The sequence below is a fragment of the Corvus brachyrhynchos genome, unplaced genomic scaffold, assembly GCF_000691975.1.
Source record: "Corvus brachyrhynchos isolate BGI_N302 unplaced genomic scaffold, ASM69197v1 scaffold26, whole genome shotgun sequence".
NCBI classification, from domain to species: domain Eukaryota; kingdom Metazoa; phylum Chordata; class Aves; order Passeriformes; family Corvidae; genus Corvus; species Corvus brachyrhynchos.
In genome coordinates, this window is record NW_008239324.1 from 4793382 (window position 1) to 4820530 (window position 27149).

General features: G+C 53.1%; 3 protein-coding genes across 5 annotated transcripts in view; 1 reads left to right on the forward strand and 2 right to left on the reverse strand.

Annotated features, from left to right (window-relative positions):
• PSKH1 (protein serine kinase H1) overlaps window positions 1-12540 on the forward strand; it is a 30968-nt gene extending 18428 nt beyond the window's left edge. Inside the window, exon 5 of the mRNA XM_008638730.2 lies at window positions 6322-12540. Coding sequence (XP_008636952.1) covers window positions 6322-6639 — 318 coding nt within the window. The 3' untranslated portion in view covers window positions 6640-12540. The remainder of the gene's footprint in view (window positions 1-6321) is intronic.
• A 1769-nt stretch (window positions 12541-14309) lies between these two features.
• Window positions 14310-17242, reverse strand: CTRL (chymotrypsin like). The gene is made up of 7 exons (XM_008638731.2): window positions 16384-17242; window positions 16133-16236; window positions 15907-15986; window positions 15586-15667; window positions 15304-15484; window positions 14766-14899; window positions 14310-14533 (listed from the first exon to the last, which is right to left on the reverse strand). The coding sequence occupies exons 1-7, from the start codon at window positions 16433-16435 to the stop codon at window positions 14372-14374; spliced, it is 795 nt and encodes a 264-aa protein (XP_008636953.1). The 5' UTR covers window positions 16436-17242; the 3' UTR covers window positions 14310-14371.
• Window positions 17243-17328: 86 nt separating this feature from the next.
• Window positions 17329-26493, reverse strand: EXOC3L1 (exocyst complex component 3 like 1). 3 transcript variants are annotated; one of them, XM_008638732.2, is made up of 13 exons: window positions 26103-26492; window positions 24783-24943; window positions 23591-23810; window positions 22637-23297; window positions 22334-22451; window positions 22032-22157; window positions 21813-21913; window positions 21297-21407; window positions 21053-21182; window positions 19944-20066; window positions 19475-19630; window positions 19034-19158; window positions 17329-18598 (listed from the first exon to the last, which is right to left on the reverse strand). In XM_008638732.2, the coding sequence occupies exons 1-13, from the start codon at window positions 26143-26145 to the stop codon at window positions 18412-18414; spliced, it is 2262 nt and encodes a 753-aa protein (XP_008636954.1). In that variant the 5' UTR covers window positions 26146-26492; the 3' UTR covers window positions 17329-18411. The 3 variants fall into 3 exon arrangements, with proteins under 3 accessions (XP_008636954.1, XP_017596391.1, XP_017596392.1); XM_017740902.1 differs by lacking the exon at window positions 19944-20066 and having other exon boundaries at window positions 26103-26493; XM_017740903.1 differs by lacking the exon at window positions 23591-23810.
• Window positions 26494-27149: the final 656 nt, after the last annotated feature.

Consider the following 27149-nt stretch of genomic DNA (forward strand, 5'->3'; position numbering starts at 1 on the left):
CCACCATGGTAGCTTCTCCCATTGTCATTGAGGCTGTAAGACAGGCTGTGGGATGGGTTTCATACTTGGTTGAAGTGCTGCTAATTCTGGACTCAGTTCCAGTCGCTCTCTTGGGTTGATGTAGCTACTTCTGCAGCCATCTGGTGAGTCATGCCAAGGAATGGCTGGGCTGAAAAGCCCAGCTGAAAAATTTACAAAAACGCCCTGATTTGGATCACCTTGCACAAACCAAGCTGTCTGTGCCTGCACGATGGGGAGTGCAGCATCAAATGGGAATGACAACAGAAATGTGTTCATCTCCCGTGGCACTGAGCGTTGCTGCGAATGGTGATAAGGGCATGATGTGAAGGCATTAGGGTAATAACCCTCTGACCAAGTGGATGCATTAAACCCAGTCTATTTGTTGGGGCAGGCTTATTCCCAATAAATCTATTTTATTTTGTGAAACTTCAAAGTAGACATCAGATGGTTTTCTGTAGGAGAGCCCTGCAGGAATCTGTGTGCTGCTGTGGGGCTTCTCAGTCTCTTTGGTGCTTTGAGACTTCTGCAGTGTTCAGCCAGACTCATCCTAGGTATCAGTGGGACTGGGATACAGTATTTTTGGACTAAGAGCCATCTTTTGCAGCTGTGATAACATGCTTTGTGCTTCATGTTTTTGTAAAAACTGACTGGCAAGGGAGATCCAGGCCTTTCCCTCACCTTCCTCATAAACATTGTCTTTCTTCTCTTGGAAACAACATGTAACTTAAGTAGGAGTCAGGAAATCAGTATGTATCCTTCCTTCAGTGGGTACTGTTGAGACTAAAAGCAGAGCTTGAAGTCAGATGATTCTTTTATTTGCATGTGACTAACCAGAAGATCCCTCTACAGCTTTGTGCAGCTCTTCTGCTCTCCCCCTTTTTTTTTCTTTCCTTTTAAATTCTGCTGGATCATGTTTTTAGTCACTGTGCTAAATTCTAGAGTTACAGACATTACTTTCTAGAGGAGGTTTAGTCCTCCCTCCAGCATGAGGTCAATAGTCTCCAGTGTTAAACAAATCTGTATCCAGGGATCTTCTCGTGAGAAATGAGGTTTTTGAACCGGACACTGTACCAGGTGTCTCAGACAGAGGACATGGTTGCAGCTGTTAGAAAAGCTGGTCACCTATAGGAAGTCTCTGTTGTCATTTAACTGGTATTGCTGAGGTTCAGCTCAAAATATGGCTATTCCACCTTTTTTTAAGGTATGTGCGGGTGGTGAGGCCTTGGCAGAGGCTGCCCAGAGAAGCTGTGGCTGCCCCATCCCTGGAACTGTTCGGGCCAGGTTGGATGGGGCTTGGAGCAACCTGGGATAGTGCACAGTGTCCCTGTCCATGGCAGAGGATTTGGACTAGATGATCTTTAAAGTCCCTGTCAACCCAAACCATTCTGTGCTTCTCTGCAGAAAGACACCAGAACTTCTTCCTTCTGAATGAACACAGTCTAACAAAGGGAGCAGAGGTTGTACTCAAACTGCATCACATTTGAAATGATTTTCTAGAGGAACAGAAGTGCAAGTATTGGTGACTTCTCTTCATTTTTGTGGCATTGTTGTGCCACAAAAGAGCAGGGTTTGTTGTTGCAGCATGGAGATTAAAGGCAAGGCTATCGGATAGGGTTTAGCTGATCCAATGTTTTATGGCCACTGGATGGGAGCATTTTCCTTCCAAGCCATTCTCTGTCTCTCCTCAGGGAAGCAGATGGGCAGAATCTCCTCTGGATTGCTTCAGTCCTGTCATGTGAGCACACTTCACGTCCTGCACTCATGTCCTCCCCAAACACACCAGTGTCAACCTTCCTCAGCTCCTACACAACCTCCTGCTGGTGCCTTGCAGTATTAATTTGGAGGGTTAATGGGATTTTGCTAAGTTAAAACTGCTGTTTTGTCAACTTATGCAAGTTTTCTGGAGAGTGGATGCATTTCTCCAGGGGCTGGGGTTGCAAATTGTGGTGGTAGAATGTAGCCTTACGTATTACTAAAGAAAAAGCTTCAGTGAAATAAAAAAGATGCGTGTGATGCAGCAAATCAAACCTCCAGCTGTGTAAACAGATCAATAAACTGATTTGTGTTTGCTGACCAGAAGAAAAATCTAATTGCAGCTACTCCATATTCAACATTAGTGGTGAAACTAGAGTAATTGGAATAATGAGAAATCCAATGTGCTTTTGTTCAGAGTTTATTCTTCTTTAGGATTCATTAAACTGGACGGGCCTCTCAAGGTTTAGGCTGGTTATGTATCACAGTTCCTAGCTCCTCAGACTTCATAGATTTCTTCCAATTCCAAATCATCACATTTGCCATCCTTAAATAAGACTTGAAAAGATTGAAGCAATATTGTTCCTGGTGTTTAGAGGGTCATTTCACTCTCCAGAATCTCATTTGACTGACGTTTGAATGCATCTGGACAGCAAAATAGCACCTGGGTTGCCTCAAATTCCAGGTTTATGCAGTTACTTACCCCTGCAAGAGGAAATAATGCTCTCCTGCATGTCCTGAAGATGTATTTCCAAGTACTGTTGTGCCAGTTCTCAAGTACTTTTCATTCGAGCATCTCTTGCATCTCTTTGGACTTAGGTAAAAAAGAGAGGATGGAGGTGCTGGCATGATTGTATTTCTGTGAAGGACCATATTCAGAAAGGTGAAAGGTTTTAGGCTAAAAGGGGAAGAAATAGCCAGGAAAAAACATGAGGTTGGAGTTGTGTGAATGTGTTTTCTCCATCTGAGGGGGACAAAAGCTCTTTCAGGGTACCTTAAGTAATTTCAATGGCTGGTAACAGAAATGAAGATGGTAGTGAAGAGTTCTTAAAAAGTTACTTCACAGAGAGCAAATTGTCACCTGCATTTACCTCCACTTTGAGTTAAAGTTGGTAAATTTAATAGATATATCACCAGCTTGGATGTCCCATTAGGATTGGTTGGAAGTGGGATATGAGTCCTCTGTGAAGGAAACAGAATGGGGTGAGCTCTGGCTGCTGGGTGGAGGAGAAGGAAAGAAGGAATTGGGGGTTGATGGAGTGTAGCCAGGTAATGATGAGTTTGTGATTTTAACTGAATGAATAGCTGAAAGTGAATAATTAAAAAAGCTACAGAAAATAGGTCTTTAAAAGCTTTTCAAGGCAATCTTAGAAAAGTGGAGGCAAAACCTTTTGTTGTCTGGGTTTCATTTGGATCTGTCCATCAGTGGAAGAGAGAACCCAGAGGTCTGTAGCTGGAGATCCCCAGTGTGAAGGGAAGGTGATGTGTTGCCAGTTGACATATGGTACCACCTGGGATTAGCCGAGATTAGGCCAATGAAGATTAAATCCTGCAAGTTGATTCCCCTTGCTGTTATTTAACAAATGAAGTACCTTATCCAAAGTCTGTAGGAAATCTATAGGCTTGCAATGTGATTTATATTCCCCCATGGTAGGGTAGATTCAGCTTTTTGGTTCTGTTGTTGTGAATACCATGAAGGCTAAGCTCCTCAATGGTCCATCATTCTGCTGAACAGACCAGTGTGTTCGGTTACAATTGAACCTCTATTGTGGTTTTCCTGATAAACTTGAAAAGGATTTTTGCTATTTTATTTGCCTTCTTTATAAACAAACACTTTCATGACCACTGATCAAAAATTGTCTCTATTCTGTTCTGACAAGTGCCTGGTTTTTTCTTACCGTTCATTGCCAAGGTACATTTCATCAGCTAAGAAAAAGTCATTTAAGGCAGGTTATGACAAACTAATTTTATTTATATATTATATTATTTACAAAGCAGTAGACAGGGGAAGAAGAAATGACCTCAAGTTGTGCTAGGGGAGGTTTAGATTGGATATTAGGAAAAAGTCTTCACCGAAGGTGTGGTCAAGCACTGGACCAGGCTGCCCAGTGCAGTGGTGGAATTACCATCCTGGGAAGTGTTCAGAAGGCCTGTGGATGTGACACTTGGGGACATGGTTTAGTGGTGAGCACGGCAGTGCTGGGTTGATGGTTGGACTTGATGATCTTTGAAGTGTTTTCCAACCTTAATGATTCTATGACAGAAAAGCTTGAATGTTAAGAGGGTTTTTTTGTTAATGGATTTAGTTGTGAAATGTAGAGTGGAGTGGATTTTGACTTGGTTTCAAGCACTGAAGTGGTGTCTGATCCATAGGAGAAGGCTGGGCTTGTTCCCTGAGCACTGAGTATTTCCATTCCTATTCTGATTATGTTCAGGAACATTTATAGGTTTTTATTCATGTAGCAGTATTTTCTTTATATCAACTAGTTCATATCATTTTCAGTCTCTTCTCTTGCGTGGTTACTGGCAATCATCCTGTATCCCCTTCAGCTGAGTAAGCCAGACTGTTTTAGTCCTTGTAAGATATGACTATGGTACCCTGATCCCCCTCACAGCCTCAGCTAAAGCTCAAGTTCTTTCCTGGCCATGCACTGACAGGCTGTGGGCTGGGAGCAGTGCTGGAACTCTTACACCATCCTCCTTTTCATTAAAAAATTGTCCTGGGGATCTGCTCTCTTGCTGCTGCCTTTGAGTCTTTTGGAAAGAAAATTGCTTTCTGTAGCAATGAATTACAAACCTCAAAAAAATCAGGACATACCTTTTTTAGACCTTTTGCACAAGGAAAGGGCATTATTTCTGGCTATACAGTCAGTGAACCATGAATTTTAAAATAGCTGGGTGCTTTTCTTCCTCACCCAATGAGGAGAAGAATGAGAGACACAGAATAGCAGACTTTTGCTTTTTAACTAGACATGGGTGGGTCCACTCAGTTACACATATGTCACCATTATTGTATCGAAATCTTCATTGCAGGAATCTGCTCAGGCTTTTTCTTAATGCAGCTTGGGATGTGATCTCCACAGACTTGAAAAATTCAGTGTTGGTGGTTCAGGATGGGTGAGACCCACAAAATACCCAGTGATTGCAGAAAACTGCTCTTACCTGGCTCCATTCACCACTTGGGGTTTTCTGCTGCCCATGCTGCCTCCTCCCCTCTACCCTTACAGTAGATTTTGTCACATTTTGTCCACAGCCCAGCCTTCGCCTCATGCTGAAGGAAATGTTCTCACTTCCCACCTTAGAGCAAATACAGTATTTTGACAGAAATGAAACAATTCAACATTTGTGGCTGTAGGTGTTTGGCTCATAAATTGTTATGGCCATTCTTGGGTGTCCTGGGAGGATATTTTTTATAGGACTAATTAATTACTTTGGGCTTGTTCCTTTAAAACTAGCATATTGTAAAACAAATTCCTTCCTCTTTCCGTGGTAAACATTATTGAAAATTTATTATATCTAACATTTCTACATATTTAGAACATTTTATGGGGTTGTTCCCAGCTGGGCTGAGCTGCTGTTCCAGGGCTGACCAGTAGTGACATCTAAATTTCCGTGTGAGAGTGAGACCAAGTTCCACAGCAGAACATTCTCCCTAGTTTTGGTTCCAGGATCAGTGCAGGGGTCAGTGCTTGCTCCCTAGATGTGTGCCTTAAGATGAAGAGTCAGAAGAGCCCTGTGGGTCTGGTGTCAGAATCCATCCTCTGTGAGTGATAGGGCTCCTGTTCCTGCAGTAGTGGCTTTGTTGAATAGAAAGCACTTGGACAGGGGAGGGTCTTCAATGGGGCACAGTTACTGTGCTTCTGGTAATAGTTGTAGGATTTTGGAAGGTGAAGTGAGAAGATGAGGCAGGAAGGACCAACAGTTGGAGCAGGACATAGGTCTGGGAGCCTGTGTGTATGTCATGGTGCAGCAACTGGAGCAAGCACAGGTGTGTGGGTGGGTGTGTGACCGAGTGTGTGAATGCTGGTGAACGTGGAGCTGGACAAGGGGGAAAGGGCCTGGAGGCTGGGGGTGTCTGCGTGTGTGTCTCTAAGGACAAGGACTAGACTCCAGGAGGATCTGGTGAGCAGAGGGACCGGGGAAGTCCCAGCCACTGCTGGAAAGATGGTTGAGTCTGGGGGTTGACTGAGACCCTTGAGTGTGTGCACAGGGGTGTGTAAATGTCTGCAGGCTTGTGGCATCTAGGAATACTGGGATAGAGGGTCAGCTACTGAGTGCCTGACCCCGGCTGCTGGAGGGATCTACTCTGCACCTATGTACCTACAGGTATTTTCCACTAATTCAGCCTCTTCCCCTAACGTGAAGTTGTTGTGTCCCATTCTCCTTGGGCAGATACTGTTGGTTACAGCTTGGAAGATTTGAGGATAAAAGAGAGAAGGGGAGCGACAGAATGCCCCAAAGCACCTTGCAGACATGGGAGGAATTAATTAATTAATCAGCAAAGCTGTGTTGGGATGTTTCATTCCAATCACCTCTTTTGTGTTTCAGCCCTGGCCCAGTGTGTCCAACCTGGCCAAGGATTTCATCGACCGTCTGCTCACGGTGGACCCCAGTGACAGGATGACGGCCCTTCAGGCCCTGAAGCACCCATGGGTGGTCAGCATGGCAGCCTCCTCCTCCATGAAGAACCTGCACCGTTCCATCTCGCAAAACCTTCTCAAGAGGGCATCCTCCCGCTGCCAGAGCACCAAGTCAGCGCAGTCCACCCGCCCCAGCCGCTCCACCAAATCCAACAAGTCGCGGCGCGTGCGGGAGCGGGAGCTGCGGGAGCTCAACCTGCGCTACCAGCAGCAGTACACGGGCTGAGCTCCGCGCTGGCACCCACCGCCCGCCCTGCCAGAAGTCTCCTCTGCGCTGGAGGTGTGCACACACTCAGTGAGGAACAGCCAGGTTCCTCCCTCCCTCCCTCCCTCCAGGCATTCCCCCCATCCATGAGGAGGTGTCCCCCCTGTGCGGAGGAAAGGGAACCTTGTGGTGGCCGTCCCACCCTGCCACGGGGTCTTGCGCCAGAGACGGGGGAGTCCTTGTGGGCTCAGAGCACAGCTCGGAGCCTCAAGGAATGCACGAATTAAGGAGCCACATGGGGAGAAGAGCTCTTTCTGTAGCCCAGGAGCTCGGTTGTTCGTAGTTATTTATTAATTCCAGACCGTTTAGTTTCTCTCACTTGCGTATGGAAAAAAGAAGAAATCACTTGGTGTGTCTGTGCATGCACGTCCGTGTGTGCACATACACGTGTGGGGGTGTATATGTATTTTAAAATTATGTATACACAGATTTTGAGCTGGTTTAGTCAGACTCCGTGGTGCCTTTGCAGCGAAGCTGGAATGAGTCATGTGCAGTTAGAAGTGAGATAGCTCTGACTCACTGGTGTGCTGCCCACCAGCTCCTCGCCAAAGAGATGCCAGACAGCAGTTTTCCATGAGGGCTGGGAAGCTGCGAGGTTTCCCCCAAGGGCTGCCATCCTCCTGATGACGTCAAGGGCTCACTTGCCTGATGACATCAAGGTTTACCCCTGGAATTGTCCTTTCCCTGTTTGCAGCAAGACCAGTGCCTGTCATGCAGTATTCGTTGTTCTTGTGGCTCTGTTGTGTCTGTGACCTGTTAGACACCTTGCACCCGTCAAAAGAAGATTGAGAAGGTTGAGTTTTTTTGTGCTAAGGGGAAAAAAAAGAGGGAATTTTTAGGGATCTGCTGCCCACCCCAGAGCTGAATTGGGCTATAACCACTGTAAGCACAGCATTACCAACCATGTCGCTGCACCAGAACTTTGGTGGTTCCAGGCTGCTCCCTGCCTGCAGGTTTGACAGGGCTCCCCTGCTTTGTGTGCTTGTGCTGCCCCAGCAGTGCCATCCCTGCTTTGGGACAGTGGTGGTAGGAGCTGTTGGGATGGCCACAAATGGCTCCATAGCATCAGGGTAAGGGCTTGAGTAGTGGAAGCCCAGTCTGGGAGTGTCAACAGTGACAATACTCTGGAGACATTGCACAAATGCCCTAGAGCTGTGAGGGGTGACTTAAGTTTACCAGGAAAAAGCTGCCTTTCAGGTGTCCTCGTGCTCTGTGGGTGATGAGGGGGCCTCTTACGAGGACTCTCAGTGGAGGTGGGGGATGCAGAGCTGAGCTTTTTGCAAGCCTGCTGAGACATCTTCCCAACTAGTTAGAGCAGCAAAGTGGGGCTGATGGCACAGGCATAGGACAGATTTGACTTCTCGTGGTAGCAGAGACAAGATCAGCAGTGAGGGAAAATCCTGGGATTTAAAACTTTTCTCATGAACCCACACAATTTGCTTCGTGCTGTGCACTTGGGAAGGGCTTGCTTGGCTCTGGGCTGGAGGTGCAGGCAGTCCAAGCTCAAGGGGCTGGTGAGCTTGGCCTTTTCCCAGGATCGATGCTTGTGCCACTGTGTTTCAGTGTCAGCAGGGCTGAAGTAGTCAGTCACATCTCCAGGGAGCTCTCACTGTACTGGCCACAGTCACTCCTGGTCAGCAAACAGCAAAGCAGCTTTAGTGGGAGAAGATTTGAGTTTTTTGTGCTAAGGCAAAAAAAAGGGGGGATTTCTGGGGGTGTGCTTCCCATCTCAAAGGTGGGATGGGCTGTAAATACGTGTAACCAGCCTGGTGTGCCCAAGCATGTGGTGGGGAATACAGCAGAAGAAACTTGAGGAGAGCCACTGTGTGTAGTAGGGATGAATTTGAAATCCTTTGTGTGGTTTTGCATGTTATTTTGAGAACTTTGCATCCTTTGCAGGCTGCCCTTTCTCTGAGCAACCATCCTATCATGTCACACACAGTCTTTCTTCCATCAGCATTAACAGATACTGCAGAATTCCCCAAAATTGTTTTTTTTTTAACTCTGTGGACTGCAAACAAAAATGTTTTTGGCATCTTTTACCTCCTCACATTGTTTTCCCTAGTTTCTTACCATGAACTATAAACTAGATGTGATTTCTGACAAAGCAGGCAGCTTGCCACATTTTGCTTCATAAACAGCTCAGTGTCACTGCAAATAGCTCTCCAAAAGCAGGAGCCCCTCTAAGACCAGTATCAGCTGGACAGTGGGGGCTCTGCAGGTCAGGTGGTGGCAGGAGGCTCCCTCGGAGCACTTCTGGTTCTGAGCCATTACTTGAAGAGTCTTTGGTAGGTTTGGGGCATCACTCCAGGCACTGATTGCTTTTACCTCCTGGCTGCTCCCATGGCCCTCCCCAGATTATCCTGCATGTTTATCCATAAAACAGGGGTTTTGCCTGTGTGAGGGGGTCAAACTGATGAACTGAGCCAAGACGTCTAGAACTGAAACCCTTCCCCTTAACCACTAGACCATCAAAATGCACAGGCATTGTGCAGATGTCTGCTCATGCTGTTCCTTCATCTTTCTCTTGTGGGATGAGGGATACATAAAGCTCTGTGCTAACCAGGCTTGTTTCTCTACCTTCACAAAGCAGAACAAGAATCTCCTCATCTGTGACAATTTTTGCTTCACTGATCTTTTCCACAACTAGTTTTTCACCAGGAAAAGTTCAGAGCGATCGTTTGTGGTTACTTTGGGCTGGAATATGTTTTGGGAAGCAGGATATTGCTGTGTAGGATCCTGACAGTGTCAGGTTTTGGTGGTGATGCTCTGTGACTGGGGGTGAATGGGCAAAAGGGAGGATCCATCCCATACATGAGCAATACTGGATAGCTGCAACCTGCCTCTCCATGGTATCGAGGTGTTTGTGGTCCTCGGGCAATTCCGCTGCTTGGGAATTGCAGGAAGAGGACCCAGGCCATCCCATAAAGAGCTTTGGATTTTCTAAAAAAAGAACTCTTAATTCTTTTCACAAATGCAACGTTTTCTTGTTTGCATAGAAAAATCAGTGTAAACTTGGGAAAATCTTTTACAGGCTTTCCTTCCATCGTTCAATTTTAACACTCTTGGCTCACTCCCTCTTCTTTTTCTAAATCCAGTATTTGTAGGAGCTTTGCAGCCAGACAATAACATGTGTGGGCAGAGGGGAGATGTGCAGAGCTCTGTCCAAGTGACCCTGGAGTCCTCAGTGATCAATCTTTCACTGAGTCTGGAAAACTGTGATGTTCCAAATGCCACGTTGGGAGGTCCAGCTTAAGAACAATTCCTCAGGTGCTTTTATTCTTGCAATTGGGACACGTTTTCAGCTGGGTCTGGTGCGGAGGGGGACAGGCAAAGTGGTGTAATTCTGAGCCATAGTCCAGGTGCCTTCAATCTGTCCTCTAAGAAGCTCTTCACTGTGAATTACCTTGATCATCTGTCTTCATTCCATAGGAGCAGCTCAGTGCTCAGTTGGTCTTAAGTCTCAGGAGTTTACACTTTTCAGGAGTGCCTTTTTTGGGGATTTTAGAAACTAAAATCTCTCTGAAATGTTTTTTTCTGCTCTTTCATTTAATTTTTTTAATGTCCTTCTTTTACTCTTAGTGATGGTTCTTAACTTGGCTCGCAGACGGTTTTTTGGAAACCTTCCTGTGGTCCTGAATGTGCTGTGAGAAAAGCTAACAACTGCCTATTCCAGACTACCACCGAGGGTAGTCTGTGTATTAGCTGGAGCACAAATCTGATCGTTCTGCCTGCTTTGGTCCATGCAGTGAAAGTGGAGTTGGAATGACATCTAGTGGCAAATCGTGGTGTGTCCTTGTCCAGGCACAGCCCTCTCCTTGCTGTGTCCCCACTGGTTCTGGGTGAGATGCTCTTCGAAGAGTAAAGGGAATTAGGGTTGTCTGTCTTTTGGAACTTAGCAGTACTGTGTAAAACAATCCCATCCTTTTGTCCTGGGAGTTTGTCTGCTCTCTTGGGGGAGAGAATTGCAGCTTCGAAGAATGTGGTGTGTTGATTCCTTGATTTTTATTATTTTTGTTGAGGGTTATTGGAAATGAATGTGAAAAAGTCTGCCAGGAATTGCGTTAGGGGGTCTAAAGATTTGCATCCAGATTTTTGAGTGCGTAGTGTATTTTCCTAAAACAGCAGCTACCAGTCCATGTTTGATTTACTTCTCACTCAAACTTCTAAAAATCTTAACAGATCAACCCAGCGGGGGTAGAAACCACCCTTCCTTCAATCCTGAAGAAGTCTGTGCTATTTAACACTGCAATTGTGATAGCATCCAGATGCTCCTGCTGGTTCCTACTCTGTGTTGTTCTTGGAAGCACACAACTGTATGTGAAGGAAAGCTTGAGAGCCTTATGAGGAGCTTAAGCCCAGGCAAGAGGGCTCAGACCTGCTGGCTTTGGTGATGATGAGGAAACCAGCTGCAGTGTAGGGCCTGCTTCACATGTTTGTTCTGGACGTGATAAACCTTCACACTCTTCTTTGGAATCTGGGTACTTGCCTCTTTTAGGTCACATATTTTCTGTTCTGGTAATTTACACTATTTCTTAGGCCCTGCTCCATTTCTCAATCCTGTTTTCTACCCAGATGTTTGGCTGCAGTACTGAGAGAATCAACTTTTGCCTGATGCACAAACTGGAATAGGAATGATGGTTCACTTGGCTGCTGGGCAGCATCGCTGGGTTTGGCTTGCAGGAGCTGTGGTGAGTCCTGGGGCAAGGTAAAAGCTTCTGTATGTGCCTTTGAGGACCTGCAGTGCAGGCTCAGCTCAGTCTTATACCAGGTAGGGCAACTGCTCTGTGGCTGTTACAGGCTTCTGATTAGGCTGTGTGGGGCTATGTTATTTTAAGTAATTATACTAGAGATTTGGAGGATTTGAGGTGGGATAAATTAAAATCTCAATTGTTTGCCCTAATTTAGTTTTCTGAATGATGCAAAGCAACACAGACATTGGCTTCTTTGGCACCAGTGTGAGCTCTAGAATTTGCAGGGAGGATGGTTGTGTCCAGACCTCTCACTCACTCAGCTTTCTCCTGGAGAATGTCACAAAGTGCCTGCACCACTCCATGTGTGTACCCCACCCCAAGTTGCCTTCACCACTCTTGGGAGGGTTTTGGTGCTTTTTTTGACCACTCAGTCTCCACTTTCACCCTGCATTAAGAGTGCAGCACTCCGAGGCGGGTGCCTGCATGTCAACTGTGCCTTACTGTGCAGGAACTTCCCAAAGAAATAAATGTGAACACCAGGGATGTGCGGTGGCAACGGCATCGTGGAGCTTGATGCCTTCTGCCCTCGGTGTGCCAAGGGCAGTGGGAGCTCTGCCTGGTGACAATTGTCCCTTGTCCCACTGTCCCCCCCCACCTGGTGATACTGTAGTTCCCTCGTGTGTGACGAGCGAGCTCTGGCTGCTGTTGCAGGCATCGTTGCACTGTTTGTCTGCTGAATGGGGAATGGATCTGTGGAGCAGACCCACGGCCCCAGCAAGGTGTGTTACAAACCCGCAGCTCCTGCGCAGACGCCCAGATGCCATGAGTTTTCCTGTTGGCTTTCACTACGGAAAGACACCTCCCGGGAAGCTCTTGGGATCGGAGATCTTCCGGCACTTGATGTTATTTTTGGTTGCCCAGTTTCCGGTGCTGGGTTGGAACAGTTTGGAAGCGACTCCGGTCTCATCCAGTCGGTCTCCTCACAGAACTGCCTTGAGAACTGTCCCATTCCGTGCCTTGCCTTTCGAGTCTTGGCTTGGCTCTAAGGACTGTCCTGTCGGATGAGGTCGGACCTATTGTAATTAGTCTGTAATGTTCAAGTTAGAGTGTACAGAATTATTTATTTGGTGTACTCGGTCTGCTAAAACATGTCCATGTATTCTGTGTACCCCGTGGCTCTGCTGTCCTTACTTCTGCCTCATGGACCACCTGCGGGCTGGCTGCTGGAAGGCAATGATTTCTAGGCTGGGAGTGATGGTCAGTAAGTACATGGAGAGCTAGGAGCTGCTTGCCCCTCTGTTACATTCTTGGCTCACAGCAAGAGGTACCAAAATGCCCATCAAAGGGTTTGCTGGTTCCTTTAACGCAGCTGCCAGGCCAGGAGCTGCCCAAGGGAGACCTTGTGCAAGGCTGGGATGTCCTGATGCTCTGAATCAGGTAGGCATTCAGCCTGTTGCTGGAAGACAGGGTTGGGAGGCTGAACAGGCACTTTGCGACATTCTGTTCATTTTTCTTTGGCTGCAAGGTAGAAGACTGGGCCAGAGAAATGCTCTGGTTTGTCCACAGCCACTCATCACCTCTCCAGTTTCACTTTGAGCAGCTTTTATGGACCAACTGGAAAACTTGTAATATCAAGTGAACAACGCACACCCGTCTTGAGTCACCTCCTCTCCAGGATTTTCCAGGGCCAGGGGACCCCGTCCCAGTGGTGGCAGAGCTGACAGGGACCCGGGCACACAGACCAGATGACCCACAGTGCTGCAGTTGGTCATTCCCGTTTGATGCTCTCTGTAGCCACCAGTTCTCTCTGCCTGCATGGCCCATCCCCACATCTCTGATGTTCACCTGCCTTTAAGGTCAGTTAGATGCTCCCTGCAGAGCAGACCACTAAATGAAACTAAATCTTACCCAACCAAACTAAAGTTTGTTAGCCATAGGCTTTACTTGAGCACATTTTTTTTTATTTGACTCAATCATATGGGCCAGACTATTTGTGTTTGCCCTCCATTGATGTTCCATACTCCTTCCCATCAGCGTGTCCCTGTGTAGTGTCACACTCTGCTTAATAGAGTAATTACGTTTTCGGGGCTGTGATTCACACAGCAAAGGTGTTATATCACCTTCACATCACTGTTAAGGAAAAATAAACCCCACACCTCATGTTGGGACAGTCTGATCCTGCCTCTCTCAACGGTGTGTCATCACCAGCTCTATTTTGAGCTGCTGGGAACTGGGTTGTAATTCCTTGAACATGTGTCTTGCTACTCCCATGTCACACAAGACTTTTTTTTCACCGGCCATTGTCTCAAGAACCCATTTGAGTGAAAGCCTGTCACCTGGCCTGGTTTTCAGCTTCAAATTTTCCTTTGCAGTGGCCTTCAGTTTCCTGCTGCTACCTGGCAGATCTGCAGGTGTGAGGCAGCCATCCCCTTCCACCTTCCCCAGGAGCTGGAGCTGCCCATGGCACTTCTCCCTTTCAGCTCTGTGTTCCCAGCTGCTACACAAGTCATGGCTTTAAACTGCAGGCAGAGATCTTTTAGAGTCCTGTGCACCCACCAGCACCCACCCTCCACAGCAAGCTGAGCAGTGCTTTCTGATACTGAGCTGCAGCTCCACAGTCCATTCCCTGGTGGCACTTCACACCTGAGTCAGTGGGAGGACCATTCTCCCAACCTTCAGCCCTGCCTGGTCTCTGGGTTGATGCCAGGGTGTACTTGAAGACCCCCTAAGCAGCCCTTGAACCACAGCCAGCCCTGCTCCCTCTTTGCCTGAGCATCCTGACCTGGTTTTGCAGTTCCCCCTGGGTCCCAGCTGGGCACCAAGCTCCAGCTCTGGGAAGTGCTGGCGTTCAGGAGAGAAGCACGAGGTGCCCCAGGCTTGTCCATGTGCCTTCCACCCTGCTCTGCATCACAAGAAGAAAGGAGCCAGAGGCAGTGCTTGGCACAAGCAAATGCTGATGCTTTATTAATCCCAGTGAAGGGATCACGCTGGCAGCACCTTTAGCCCTGAGCAACGATGGTGTTGATCCAGTTACGGAACTGGCTGACACGAGTGTACATGGCCGGTGTGTTGGTGTTGCAGTTGGAGGTTCCCCAGGAGACGATGCCAATCAACATCCAGCCATTCCCACTCTGGTATACCAGAGGTCCGCCAGAATCACCCTGCAGAGAAGATTCCTGCTTAGCACTCCTGGTACATGCTCCAAACTGGTCCCTGCCACCTGGTCCCCTGTGCACAGCCAGGTGCTGTAGTTTAAATATCTGGCTCCGTAAGTGCAAGACCCCATGTACCCTGCTCCTCCACCCTCCCTGTGGTGCAATGGGAGCTCAGCAAGATCCCACATATCCTCTTCCTCCTCCACCCACGCTGTGCAGCAGAAGCTCAGCTCCTTACCTGGCAGGAGGAGGCACCAGCCCCACCAGCGCAGATCATGGCACTGGTGATGCGGTTGCCCCAGTACTGCATGCACTGGCTCTGGGAGATCAGGGGCACGGTCACCTGCTGCAGGACTGTTGCCAGGGCTTGGGCTAGGGGAAAGAAGCACCGTTAGATCACCTCGGTGTCTGTGGGTCTCCTGGAGAGCACACAGGTGCCCTGGGCAAGCTTCCACGGGTGCTCCTGAACGCATGGGTGCTGCCATACAAAGTGTCTTCCTCCTCTGTGCCAACAAACCCCTTCTTCCCTGGGATCACCTCGTGCAGGCTGCCCCGAGAAAGGGCAGGCTTGTGCCTGTGCACAGTCATCCCTGGGTTACACACACACCCACGCCCATCTGCACATTGGTACATGTTCAGACAGGGTTACTCCACTGCCCAGCTCCACCCTTCCCACACATACAGGAGATGTCACCCCCACAGGCACCCCTGGACCCTCAGAACCCCCAGGAAGAACAGCAACTACACAGCCCTCCCTGAAGCTGCAGCTTACGTACAGTTGGGGTTGGTGCGTCCCCAGCCGGTGGTGACAGCCCAGGCGTTGGTGGGCAGAACCAGGTTGGCAGGGGCCAGGCAGATGGTGGACACACGGGATCCCAGCTGGGCGGGCGTGGACAGCCTCAGCAGGGTGATGTCGTTGTTCATGGTGTTGGGGTTCCAGCCGGGGTTGGTGATGGCCTGCAGAGAGAGAAACGCCACAGCTCTTCATCCCTGCCCTGTGGGAGCAGCTGCAGTGCAGAGCTGCAGCCCCGACCCAGGACCGCATCCGCCTGGCTCACCCTGGACACAGTCTTCACTTGAACGGCCTCGGCATTGGAAGCAAGGCTATATTCCCCGAGGACGACAACGTGGGCATTCGGGCTGCAAGAGGTAAGAGAGAGTCAGGGGCATGTGTCCAGCCAGCACCCCAGGTGGGAGCAGCACTGGGGGCAGCCCTGGGCATGAGGAACCCAAGGGAAGCCACCATGGGGACAACTGGGGAGGAAGCCCTGGGTTGCTCAGGCCTTTGGGGCTGACCCAAGTGCCACCCAGAGATGCTCAACATGCTCTGAGCCCCTGCCAGTGGCACCAGCGTGGGCTGACCAGGCACTGCTCCTTACTTGAAATTGCAGTGAGCAGCTGTGACGACCCAGTACTGGCTGATCAAGGAGCCGCCGCAGAAGTGGGATCCTGTGCGGGTCTGGGGAAGGAAGAGAGAAGAGGAGCTGGGTGGCCTGAGCACCCCCAAGCTGGGGACAGGCAGAGGTCCCCCTGGTGCCCAACTGTGGCTGTGCCGTGCCAGCACGGTGCTTAGGGCAGTGCCCAGGGAGCGGGACAGTGCTGTACCTGCAGGGACACCTGCCAGGGCCATGAGCCGGGTACAGCGTTCTGCCCGTTGACAATCCTCTCGCTGTAGGCCACCGAGGGACTGACGGCGGGCACCCCGCAGCCTGCAGGAGAGGCACAGGGGCATAAGGGTGACCCAAAAGCTCAGGACTCATATCTGGGGACTGTGCTGGTGTGGGTGGCTCTGTGTCACCCTGTCCAGCATCCTGCTGCACCCTGAGGACCTTCCCACACCCATGGGCAGCATTTACCTGAGACGGTGCTGGCAAGGGCCAGGCAGGCAACTACCCACAGGAACACCATCCTGAAAGGAGACAGGCTGAACCCTTGGGGACCACGAGCTTTATAGCAGGCAGGGAGCCATGTGGCTCATAGCTTGCCAGGCTAAGGTCCCCCAGTGGCCTTGTGCCAGCTGTGGGCAGCAGTGAGGGGCCAAGCCTGGCACAAACACGGACGTGGGAAGGTACTGTCAAAAGACACCTGGGGGGCTTAGGCTTTTGCTGTCACGAGTTGTGTTAGTTCTGCAGCCTGTGGAGCTGGAGCGGGAGAGCACCACAGGGCTGTGATGGAGGGCACAGGGGGCTGGTTGTGAGCACACAGCTGGGGTAGCAGTGGGGCTGGACATGCTGGGATGGACAGAAGTGCCTGGGGTGGGAGGTCATCCCATGCTCAGACTTGTTTCAGATCTGTTGGCACTAGAGCTGTTTTTCCACATGGCCATGAAGTCCTGGCCTGGAGCAGCACTGGTCCCAGCTGGATGTTCCCAGGGCTCAGGGCCACCCTTTGAACCATGTCCTGGTGTGGGTGAACAAGTCCCAGAGCCAGGGGGGCAGGTGGGGAGGGCAGACATCTTCCCAGGCAGGTGGGAGCTGTGGCCAGCTGGGCAAGCACACCATGAGCCCCAGGGAGGACAGTGGGCCCCTCCCCAGGCTGAGGTTGAGCCCTTCACTGAGCATTGCAGCCACCCGACCCTCCCCCAGGTCTGGGGAGCATTCAGCCCCCTCTGTCCTGGACATGGGTATGTAGTGTCTGCATCATCCCCCGTGTCCTGGGTGATTTCCTGGGCTGGCACAGGGTGCAGGGAGCCAGCTCTGGGGTGATGCTGAACACGGGGATGGATCCCTCCCTCTCTGTGCCACCCACATACCCTGATCCCTGCCCCAACCCTCCAGGGAGCAGAGCCTGGACACTGGGGAGCGAGTGCAGAACTCAGGCTTTTATTTCCAGCAGTGGTACCATGCAAGGACAGTGGGATGTGGCCCATCCCAGGGCGGGAAGCATGGCAGAGCATGGAGGTCTCCCGGGCCACTGCAGGGGCTGGGCACAAGGGTGTAGGCAGAGACACAGACTGCTCCTGATCTTCATACAGCACCTGGGAGGACATGGCCAAAGGCCAGGCAGCAGCAGAGGATGGAGGGAGAGCCAGTGCTCAGGGTGGTGCTGCCCATCACAGAGGAACCTTGGAGCAGGACAACACACCAGGCACAACCATGCTCTCCATGCAGCTTGAGAGCCTCCAGCTCCAGTCTTGTCTTGGATGCTGGCAAAAGAGCAAAAGCCAGAAGTCTGTCAGGTCATCAGGAACTCAGAGCAGTCCCTTTGTGCCAGCAGGGATAGGGCTGATGGCACTGTCCAGGGTGGGGACACCACCTTGTGCCCTTCTCCTCCACATCCGTGAGCCACGATGAGCTGGCTCAGCTGCTCCCCACCGGCCATGCAGGGCCCAGCCCGGTGGAGCAGCAACACCCAACCTTAGGCTGAGCCCAGAGGACATCTCATGGCTGAAACCCTCCTGCCAGCCTGGTCGCAGCAAGGCTCCAGTCTGCCTCGGAGTTGGAATGGTAACAGCCTGCACAGCCAGGACACACTGGCTCAGGGGGCTGTCTGGAGACTTGGAGAAACCCAAACATCCCTGCAGCCCATGGAGACATGAATTTGCCCCAGCTGCAGGTTCCTGTCCATTCTGCAACTCTTCTTTCTCCTGCAGGCAATGGGCCAGGCCTGAGCAGCCCTCAGTCACTGTCCCAGCAGGCCAGCAAAATAACTACAGGTTGGATTTCCCCCAGTCCAGGTATCCCAGGACTGGTGCTTGCAGGGAACAGTCTTCTCATGGGGCAAGACTGGGGGAGGATGGCCTTTATCCAGACCGTCCCCAACACAGGACAAGGTGCTGTGTGTAGGGGATGCCGTGTGTCACCTCCATTCTCACCACGTACAGCCGCAGAGCTGCCCCTCATGGCCCCACCCTGGGACCAGCAGGGCACCAGTGCCAGGCAGGGTCAGGCACACTTGCCCTTGCGAAGGCAGAAGGGCAGCTCTGGCACAGGGACCAGGATGGTGCTGAAGATGGGCCGGTAGCCCTCGGGCAGGACCTGGGGGTGCTGAGCCATCATTTCCAGCACCACGTGCCGCACTTCCTTGGAGACGTCACCGCGGATATCCAGCAAGGTGGAGATGTGCTCATCGCTGGGCAGAGAGCCAGAGGTGAGCCTGGGCACTGCTTGTGTCCTGCAAACCTCCCCCCATCCAGAGAAGCCAAGGCCAGGGGAAAACTGGTACTTTGCACCAGGCAAAGTAGCATTTTCTTGAAAACAGTCCCCAAAAACTTTTGAATTTGGTTTTGACATTTCCATTGGTGTTTTCTCACTTTTTACAGTTTGTTTGGCCACCAAATATAGATGTGTGTATGCCACAGCAGAACTGCTTTTTTCTTTACACCTTTGCCACTGGGACTTTTCAAGAACCCCTCAAATCTGGAGCATGGGAAAATGAAATCTCAGGGAGAAGGGGGTAAAGGCTCAGGTTTCTGCCTACTCTGCTGTGTCACCTCACAGGGTGCAGCCCAAGACTGGCTCTCCAGGGGAGACTCACACCAGCCCCTCCTGCAGAGAGGGGCCTTACCTGACGTCAGGGTACTTGGTGATGAAGCCCACCACCTCCAGGCTGAGTAGAGCTGGGTCTTTGAGGCTGATCAGTTCTCGAAGGGCAAAAACAGCCTCCAAGCTCTGCTGGCTCCGGTCCAGGCCCTGGGAGGGAAAGCAGCCAGGTGTGAGACCCAGAGGAGGTCACTGCCGTGGCTGGTGAGACACAGCTGCATCTGCAGTGCCCACGTGGGCACCTGATCCCCTGCAGCTGGTGTCTTCCCACTCAGCGTGTCCCACCCATCAGGGGCTGCTGGGCAGGGTGACGGTCCCCAGAGTCCCTAATCCAGCCAGTTCTTCCCATATTGGCCTTACAACCACCCAGGTGTAACAGCCCCATTTGCTCGTGGGCTGTGGGCTGGAGGGGAGCAGGAGGGTGAGGCGATGCTCCCTTGCCGTGGCGCACCCAGGCCCCTCTCACCAGGCCACGGAAGAGCTCCCGGAGCTGCGTGGCGTCCTGCAGCAGGCGCTGGCACAGCTGGCCCCGCTCCTCCCGGCTCTTGCACACCATCTTCCTCTGCAGGAGTGCCCGCAGGTACTGGCTCGCCACCAGGAGCTCGGTCTCCGCCAGCAGGAGCTGGGAGGGGACAGTTGTTAGCGCTGGCATTGCCTGGGTGTCAGAACCCAGCTCCCCAGGGAAAGGCAGAGGGGAGCAGGGCTGGACACAACACCAAGCCATGGGAACAACCTGCCGGGAAGCCTCCTGACCGAAGGGACAGAGAAACAGCTGGATTTGGGGGAAGCCCTGAACACCTCCGTGTGGCGGTGCTCTCTGGACTGCTCCAGAGGACATGGGACGGGGCTCTCCAGCATTCCCGGCATCCTGCACCCCAGCACGGCCCCCAGCTGCCCAGCTGTCCCTCAGACAAGCAGCCGTTCGAAGGAGGTACCGTGCACACGGGTTTCCTGACGCGGGAGAAGTCCTTTGCATACTTGTCAATCACTTCACACATGCTGCCGACGAGCTGGGACCCGGAGAGCCACTTGCGGGAAGGCAGCTGCAGGCAGAGGGGCTGCAGGGAGCAGAGGAGCAGTGTCTGTGCCCGGCATCATCGCACAGCTGCCAGCTCAGGGCAGCACGACACCCACAGCTGCTGCCTGCCAGCACGGACACTTTGCCTTGCAAAGCCCCCAAGCCCCTGCTGCCAGCCAAAACTCAGTGTAAACACGGAAGAGTGGTTTAGGTTAGGAATTTACGGAAACACTGGGGCCCGTCCCTCCCTGACACCCTGAGAGCCTCATTTTGGGGCTTTATCTGGGTCCTGATGCACACCTGAGGTGTGGGCAACAAGCTGCTTCTCACACACTTGCTTTTGGCCTGTCCTGCTGTGATTTTATTTTTAATTTCCACTCCTCATCACTTCCCTTGTCCAGACATAACACGTTTTTTGATTTCCTACTCCCTCCCTGCTGTCCTTGCCTGTCTTCCTGCTTACAGGCACGTGCTCCCTCTGTCTCTGCTGGGGCCACTGCCGCCTGCAAGATCTTCACCCTTTGGCTCTTCCTTTGTTTTCATGGCATTCAAGCCCTAAATAGTAATGTTGTTAATTATTTCAGGTTTTTGGTCCAGACTCCAGGAAAGCTAAATTTGACTACACTGGCAGGAAACGACTCAGGCAGTTGCACATGGATTCGTATCCTCCACACAGACTTTGCTGCTTTCCAGCTGGTTTTCTGCCATGGAACAGCCAGAAGAAGGAGTGTGAGGCAGCCTGGGGGGGGCTGTGGCTCCTGGTCTCTGTCTGCTAGTGATTTGGGGGCCATGAGCCATCTGCCCCAGCGATACAGGGCGGTGCTGTTGGCGACAGACATCGGGTGGTTTATCGAGGTCTGGGGGACAGGCTGGCAGAGATGTCTGCAGGGTGATAGCAGGGTACAGAGTACATGGCAGGGACCCCGAGCAGGAATAAACTCGAGCCTGGGGTGTTGCAATAGGGCTGCTCTTGCTGGGTTCAGCTTTGTTGCAGCCCTGGCAGGCTCAGGTGCTGGACCAACATACCTGCAGGTCCAGGAGCAGTTCCTCCAGCAGCAGCTGGGTGGCTTTCTTCTGCATCCTGTCTAGAGCAGCCTGGAGGGATGTGGGGACTTCTCTGCAGGCAGTGTTGGAGTGCAGGGAGGAGACAGAATTGCTAGGAGAGAGAAGAGAGAGTACAGGTAGCCTGGGAAGCATAGTGGGAACACTGGCCCCAGGGAGGGTGGGGGTGGGTGTTGCTACAAGAGCTACCAGGTGCTGGTGCAGGTACCTGAGAGCCAGGTTGTTGTTGAGCACGGCCAGCAGGTAGGAGATGTAGTACTTGGGAACAGCCCGGTCCTGCTGGTGCTCCTTCCCGCACTGCACCAGGGCTTCCCGCAGGCTGCAACACAGCGAGGCAGCCGTGACGGGCAGGCAGAGCCCCAGGTGTCCCACCACAGGGACCTGGCCCTGGGATGCTCCCTGGGGGCACGTGGACCTCCCACAACCCTCCCAGCTCACTTGGCTCCTTTTGGATCCTGCCACCAGGTTGGAGAGTGACAGGTTGTTGGGAAGGGTGGGACAGTGGGATCCATTCTGGATCCCCTTGGGAGGGCTCAGCAGTATGTGGGGCAGCAGGCCCTGAGAGCTGAAGCCCCCAAAGGCATGGGTAGACAGACTGCTGAGCCTTCTGTGACCTGGATGAGCATGGGGTACCCCACAGCAGATCTCCACCACCAGCCTGTGATGCTTGGCCGTGGGCCCAGGGTCTGTGAGGGTGGACAGGGATGTGAGGGGCTCCACTGACCGGCCCAGGCATGCCTCAAGCTCCTCCAAGGCCATGTTGTAGATCTTCTGCTGCAGAGAGTCAGTGATCAAGGAAGCCACCTGAATGTTCTCATTCAGCATCTGCAGCAGGAGAGGAGAGTGGAGGTGATTCAGGGAGAGCCTGCAGGCCACAGACTCCTTTTTGGGAGGTTTCAGCATGGTCGTGGCCCCATCTGTACCCATGTTCTTGGGGACCCACCTGCATGACAATGGCAGGCAAGGCTGACTGAAAGAAGCCCTGATGGTCTGTCTCAGGTTCCTCTTCCCTGAACCATTCCTTGAACTCCACCTCCAGGGTCCTCTGCATCCACTCGAACACGCTAGCCTGTGGGATGAACACCCACCACAGGCAGCCCAAGAAGCCAAGTACAGACTCCCTTGAGACCCAACACAGCACAGCAGCGAGTCCTGGGCCTCATCCCAGGCTCGTGGTCTGCAGCTACTGTCAGAGCAGATGCTTGGCTCAGTGGGAGTCACTGGGTCCCCATCCTGCTCACTTACCTTGACTTTCATCACGTATCTCCTCTCTGTCTGATCCACAAGCTCAGAGGACATTAGGGGACCCAGAGCAGAAACATCCACTTCTGGGAGGAGGTCAGGGTGATCCATCATCTCTGGGCTGGAGGGCAGAGGTGGGGCAGGGCTGGGAAGGCCTGTTCTCCAGGAGTTCCTACCTGTCCCTCTGCCCTCCTGGTGGTCATCCCCTGGCAGCCAGAGACACTCTCCCAACCCATCCATGAGCCGGTGAACAACCCAGCTCTCCACAACATGCCCCACTTGGTTGGTGCCGGGGCTGGTGCTGACCTGTGGTACACACGGAGCGCCCACTCAAGGATGAGGAAGAGTCCCTGTTTGTCCAGGTCCTCCTGCAGGATCTCCTGGAGGTGGCTGGTGAGGGCCTGGTGGTAGGTGGCAGTGCAGACGCTGAGGATGTTGTAGTGAGCTGGGACGCACTGGACCATCAGGTCCTTCACCACGCACAGCTCAGACACGATGTCCTTCTGCAGCGCTGCCAGGTGCCTGGCCAGCCCCGGCCCTTCAGCATCCATGCGGGGAGCATGGAAATGGGCTCCTGTGATGGTGTCCTGGAGGACCTGGTAGAACTTCTGCCTCCAGCCCTTTGGGCGGCCAGGGGGCAGGAAGGTGGCCTCCAAGAGCAGAGTATCATCTATCTTCTCCTCCCGCTCGATGATCCTCACAGCGGTGACAAAGAGAACGGGGTCCTCGCGCACCAGCTGCAGGCTGCTGCCCACAATGTCCCACAGCTGCTTGGCCAGGCTCTCATTGAGCTCCTGCAGGCCACTGAAGTAGGACAGCACAGTTGCCTGGGCACTGGAGAGCCCGCGGAGGTGCAGCTGGGAGAGGATGTCATCCCGGAGTTGCTCCACCATCATGAGCTCCACGTGGGCCTCCAAGAGATGCTGCCCATGGAGCAGCTGCAGGATATGGGAAAAAACCTCGTGGACTGTGGGAGAAGGAGGAGAGATGCCAGCACTGAGTGTGGAGATGAAGGGGGTTTGCACCAGGGCCATAGATGCAGGTTATCAAGGAGATGGTGAAGGGAAAGGTCTGGGGCTCTGGGAACACCATTGGATCAGGCCCTGGGGAAGCAGGGATATATCTCCATCCACCCAACTGGCAAAGCCCGAGTCACCTGCTCAGGCTTTATCACCAGCCCTGCACAGAGCCTGGGATTGGACTGAAGTTTTCCCCTGTGCTTTCCAGCCCAAATTGACCAGGACTGGGCCAGTGCCTTACCCGAGAAGATCTGGGGCAGCACCTGGACCACCGAGGCCAGCTGCACATGCTCCTCCATCAGCTCCCTCATCTGCTGGAGGCCCTGGAAGTGGTCTGCACTGTCGAGCAGGGCCCACCGTGCAGCCCCCAGATCCTGGCACACGCTCTGCACCTCCTGGGCCGCCGACCGCAGCTGCTCCAGCCCTGTGCTTACCCCCTCCAGGTAGGACTGGACAGTTGACTGGGGAGCAGAAAAGGATGGAGGGGCAGTGGAGCAGTTCCAGAAGGCAGGAGGACTCCTCACCGTTTGCCCCAGCCCTGCATGGTCTGTGTTGCAGGCACTCTCCCAGCCCCACAAGGTCCAATGCGAGCAGTAATCAGATGTCTCTTAAAAGATTACTTTGTTTCTGCAAAAGAGCAGTGGGTCACAGGCCCCCATGCACCCCCAAGGCATGAAGGACCTCAGTGGCCATATAAACCCTCCTCCCAAATGGAGTGCCATCTTTTCCAGCCCTGCAGTGGCACTGGCACGTCTCCATGCCCTATCCACTCATTTAACTCCCTGCTTCTGCTGCCAAGAATCACCAGAAGCAAGTTGCTTTGCCTCCTGGACAATTCACCCAGAGTCAGGGTAGGAGAAACCATCTCTAAAATTATCAGGAGAAAGTTGTGGTGCTCCAACAGATTGGGTCCTGAGGTTAATAATCCCTTGGGTCATACAAAAGGGGAGGTGGGTGAGGAGGGAGGTGTGCAGGGGGACTGGGACAGCCCTTACAAATGTGTAGAGATGGAGTTTCCCCTGTGGGGACCCATGGATGGGGACAGGTTGGAGCTCTGTGCCTCCTCCCAGCCGTGGCGAAAGGCAGCCTTTGGTGCTGGGACAGGGCAGTGATGGGCTGCGCTGAGTCCTGCACATGGAATGTGCTGAACCCCCCATGTGTTTTATTTTGAAGGATGGTCAGAGACACAGAAGACTCCTTTTAACACTTCAGACACTGCCTGGGGGTAAGGCAGAGAGTGAGGGGTGGGTTACCAGATCTTCTCCCCCCAATAATTACACTTTACCCACCAAGCACCAGCCAAAGGAAAAGATTTTGCCAAAAGAGGACACAAAGGGGATTCATGGTGCAAGAGGGAACCCTGACTGGGATCCCTGCCTGAGGAGGGGGTGTGGCTGCAAGTGTCCATGGGATGGGCTGTGGCAAACACACACCTTCAGCCGGGACTGGATGGAGCTGTTCCTCTGCGTCTCTCGTCTCCGGTAATGCCCGAGCCCCTCCAGTTTCTCGGGGCGGTAAAACACCCCTGAAGCCCATTTCAGAGCAGCTCCTCTCGCCAGCTTCTCAGCCTTCTCTGCTTCCGGCCACTCCTCATCTGGGGATGCAGCCAGGGGTCAGTAAGCACAACGAAGTGGGGCAGGAAGGGCCCCTGAGGCCAGAGGCAGGAAGCTGGCCGCCAGTGGACTTCCAAGCACACACAGACGTGGGAAGCTGGGCAGCATGGCACCAAGAGGGGGTCCTTCTGCAAGGGCCCCCCAAGATGCCACCACCACGGCCTGGGGCTGTCACAGCAGCTGTGGCACCAAGAAGGCTGCCCTGGGGAGCTGTGACTCAGCCTGCCAGCTCAGATTGTCCCCAGGCTGAGCGCACATCCCCGCTGCTCCCCCAAACACAATGCTAGGTTGTCTGAGGAGGTCTGATGTCACTTGGGAAGCTGTCAGCAGGGTTGAGACTCCAGCAGTGAGTCAGCAGGAGGGATGGGGAGATGGCAGCTCTCGCAGGAAGGAGAGCCAGGCTAAGGTGAGGATGGGAGGCTCCTGGTCTCTCCAAAGCACCCACGCAGCTGTGTCCCCCTTGACACATGGTCCGAAGCCATGCCAAAGAGCTCCTGGCCACAGTGGAGGGCTGAGAACCAGCACAGTTACCACACACCAGTCCGGTCCCCAGTGCGTGGTTTCATCATTACCCCATCCCATCCCCACCCACTCCCTGCAGCCCCGCGGGGATGTTACCTAGAGCCAAGCCGGGTTCCTGCTCTGCTGGGGAGTCACTGGCAGCCTTGGGGACCAGGGGATTAGGGAGGAGGACAGCAGCTTTGAGGATAAGATGTGCGGTGAGCAGTACTGCCCCGGTGCAGGTATTACCATCAGGAAGCACCGCCAAGCTTCCACCCCGCAAGGACACAAGGCACCAGCCCCGGCACATGGAACACCTAGTGCCAAGCCGGGCTCCTGCTCTGCTGGGGAGTCACTGGCAGCCTTGGGGACCAGGGGATTAGGGAGGAGGACAGCAGCTTTGAGGATAAGATGTGCGGTGAGCAGTACTGCCCCGGTGCAGGTATTACCATCAGGAAGCACCGCCAAGCTTCCACCCCGCAAGGACACAAGGCACCAGCCCCGGCACATGGAAAAGGTCCAGGGGGTGGAGGGGGTGGTGAGGAAAAGGGCAGGGGAATCCCCAAAATGTACTGCAAGCAGCAGCATCCCCTTCCCTGCCCAGCTCGCCGGCTCCCCGGGGCGCATCATCCCCGTTACCTCTGGGGCTGGCGGCGCGCTCGTCCTCCGCAGACATGCCCATGGTGTCCAGGCTGTGCGGAGCTGCGGGGCCAGGGCAGGGCTGCGGAGGAAGCCGGCTGCCGTTTCCTCAGCCGGAGCAGCCGCGCTCCTCAGGGCCTCATTGTGTTCCCGCAGCCGCGCTCAGGACGTCAGGAACGGGGGGCGGAGGGGAGGGGGGACACAGGAAGGCACCGCGACAGCCGGAGGTCTGGGGAGTAGAAATCACGGAATCACAGGATCATTTAGGTCGGAAAAGCCCTCGAAGATCATCGAGTACCAACCGTTAACCCAGCACTGCCAAGCCCACCACTAAACCACGTTCCTGAGTGACACATCCACACGCTTTTTGAACACATCCAGGGATGGTGACTTCACCACTGCCCTGGGCAACATTTTCCAGTGCTTGACCATCCTTTTAATGAAAAAAATTCCCCCAATATCCAATTTAACCCTCTCCTGATGCAACTTGAGCCCGTTTCTTTTCGTTCTGGAGATCACACCCTGCCTGCCCTCACCGGCACACCCCGTTCTCCGGACACTCAGCCCTGTCCGTGCCCGCAGCGCTGTCCCCTCGCACCCGGCTTGGCTCGGGGAGGACAGCGGGGTGTCAGACCCCAGCCCATCCACAGTGCGAGCCCAATCGAGGCGGGATCAGCCGGGAAGTGGTGCGCTGTGCCAGCCTGACCCGAAGGCGAGAGCGCGGGGATGGACCCTCCATGACTGCGGGTGGACCTGGAGATGTGTCTCTTCCCCGGGCACAGGCTGGAGGATTCCCCCGGCACTGGGTGTGCTGGAGCAGCAAACCGCCCCTGTCACCCAGGCGCTGCGAGCTGGGTGCATGGCTGAGGTTTGGCTTTGGTACCACAGGGCGGGGATTTGACTCTGACACCGCAGGACGGCGAGGGGATGGACGCACCCCTGCCTTTACCCGGGGGACCCCCAAACCGACGGGGCTGAGGAGACCCCCGGAGCAAGGCGGAACACCTCCCTACTCCCGGGAGGCGGTGGGGGGGGAGTCCCCCGTCC

Coding starts and splice junctions, on each gene's coding strand:
- CTRL (XM_008638731.2), bottom strand. CDS start 16,435: ATGGTGTTCCTGTGGGTAGTTGCCTGCCTGGCCCTTGCCAGCACCGTC. Junction 16,237..16,383: donor CCTTGCCAGCACCGTCTCAG/GTAAATGCTGCC, acceptor CCTCTCCTGCAG/GCTGCGGGGTGCCCGCCGTC. Junction 15,987..16,132: donor CCTGGCAGGTGTCCCTGCAG/GTACAGCACTGT, acceptor TTCCTTCCCCAG/ACCCGCACAGGATCCCACTT.
- EXOC3L1 (XM_008638732.2), bottom strand. CDS start 26,145: ATGGGCATGTCTGCGGAGGACGAGCGCGCCGCCAGCCCCAGAG. Junction 21,183..21,296: donor AACAACAACCTGGCTCTCAG/GTACCTGCACCA, acceptor TCTCTCTCCTAG/CAATTCTGTCTCCTCCCTGC. Junction 19,631..19,943: donor TCAGGAAACCCGTGTGCACG/GTACCTCCTTCG, acceptor GTCCCCTCCCAG/CTCCTGCTGGCGGAGACCGA.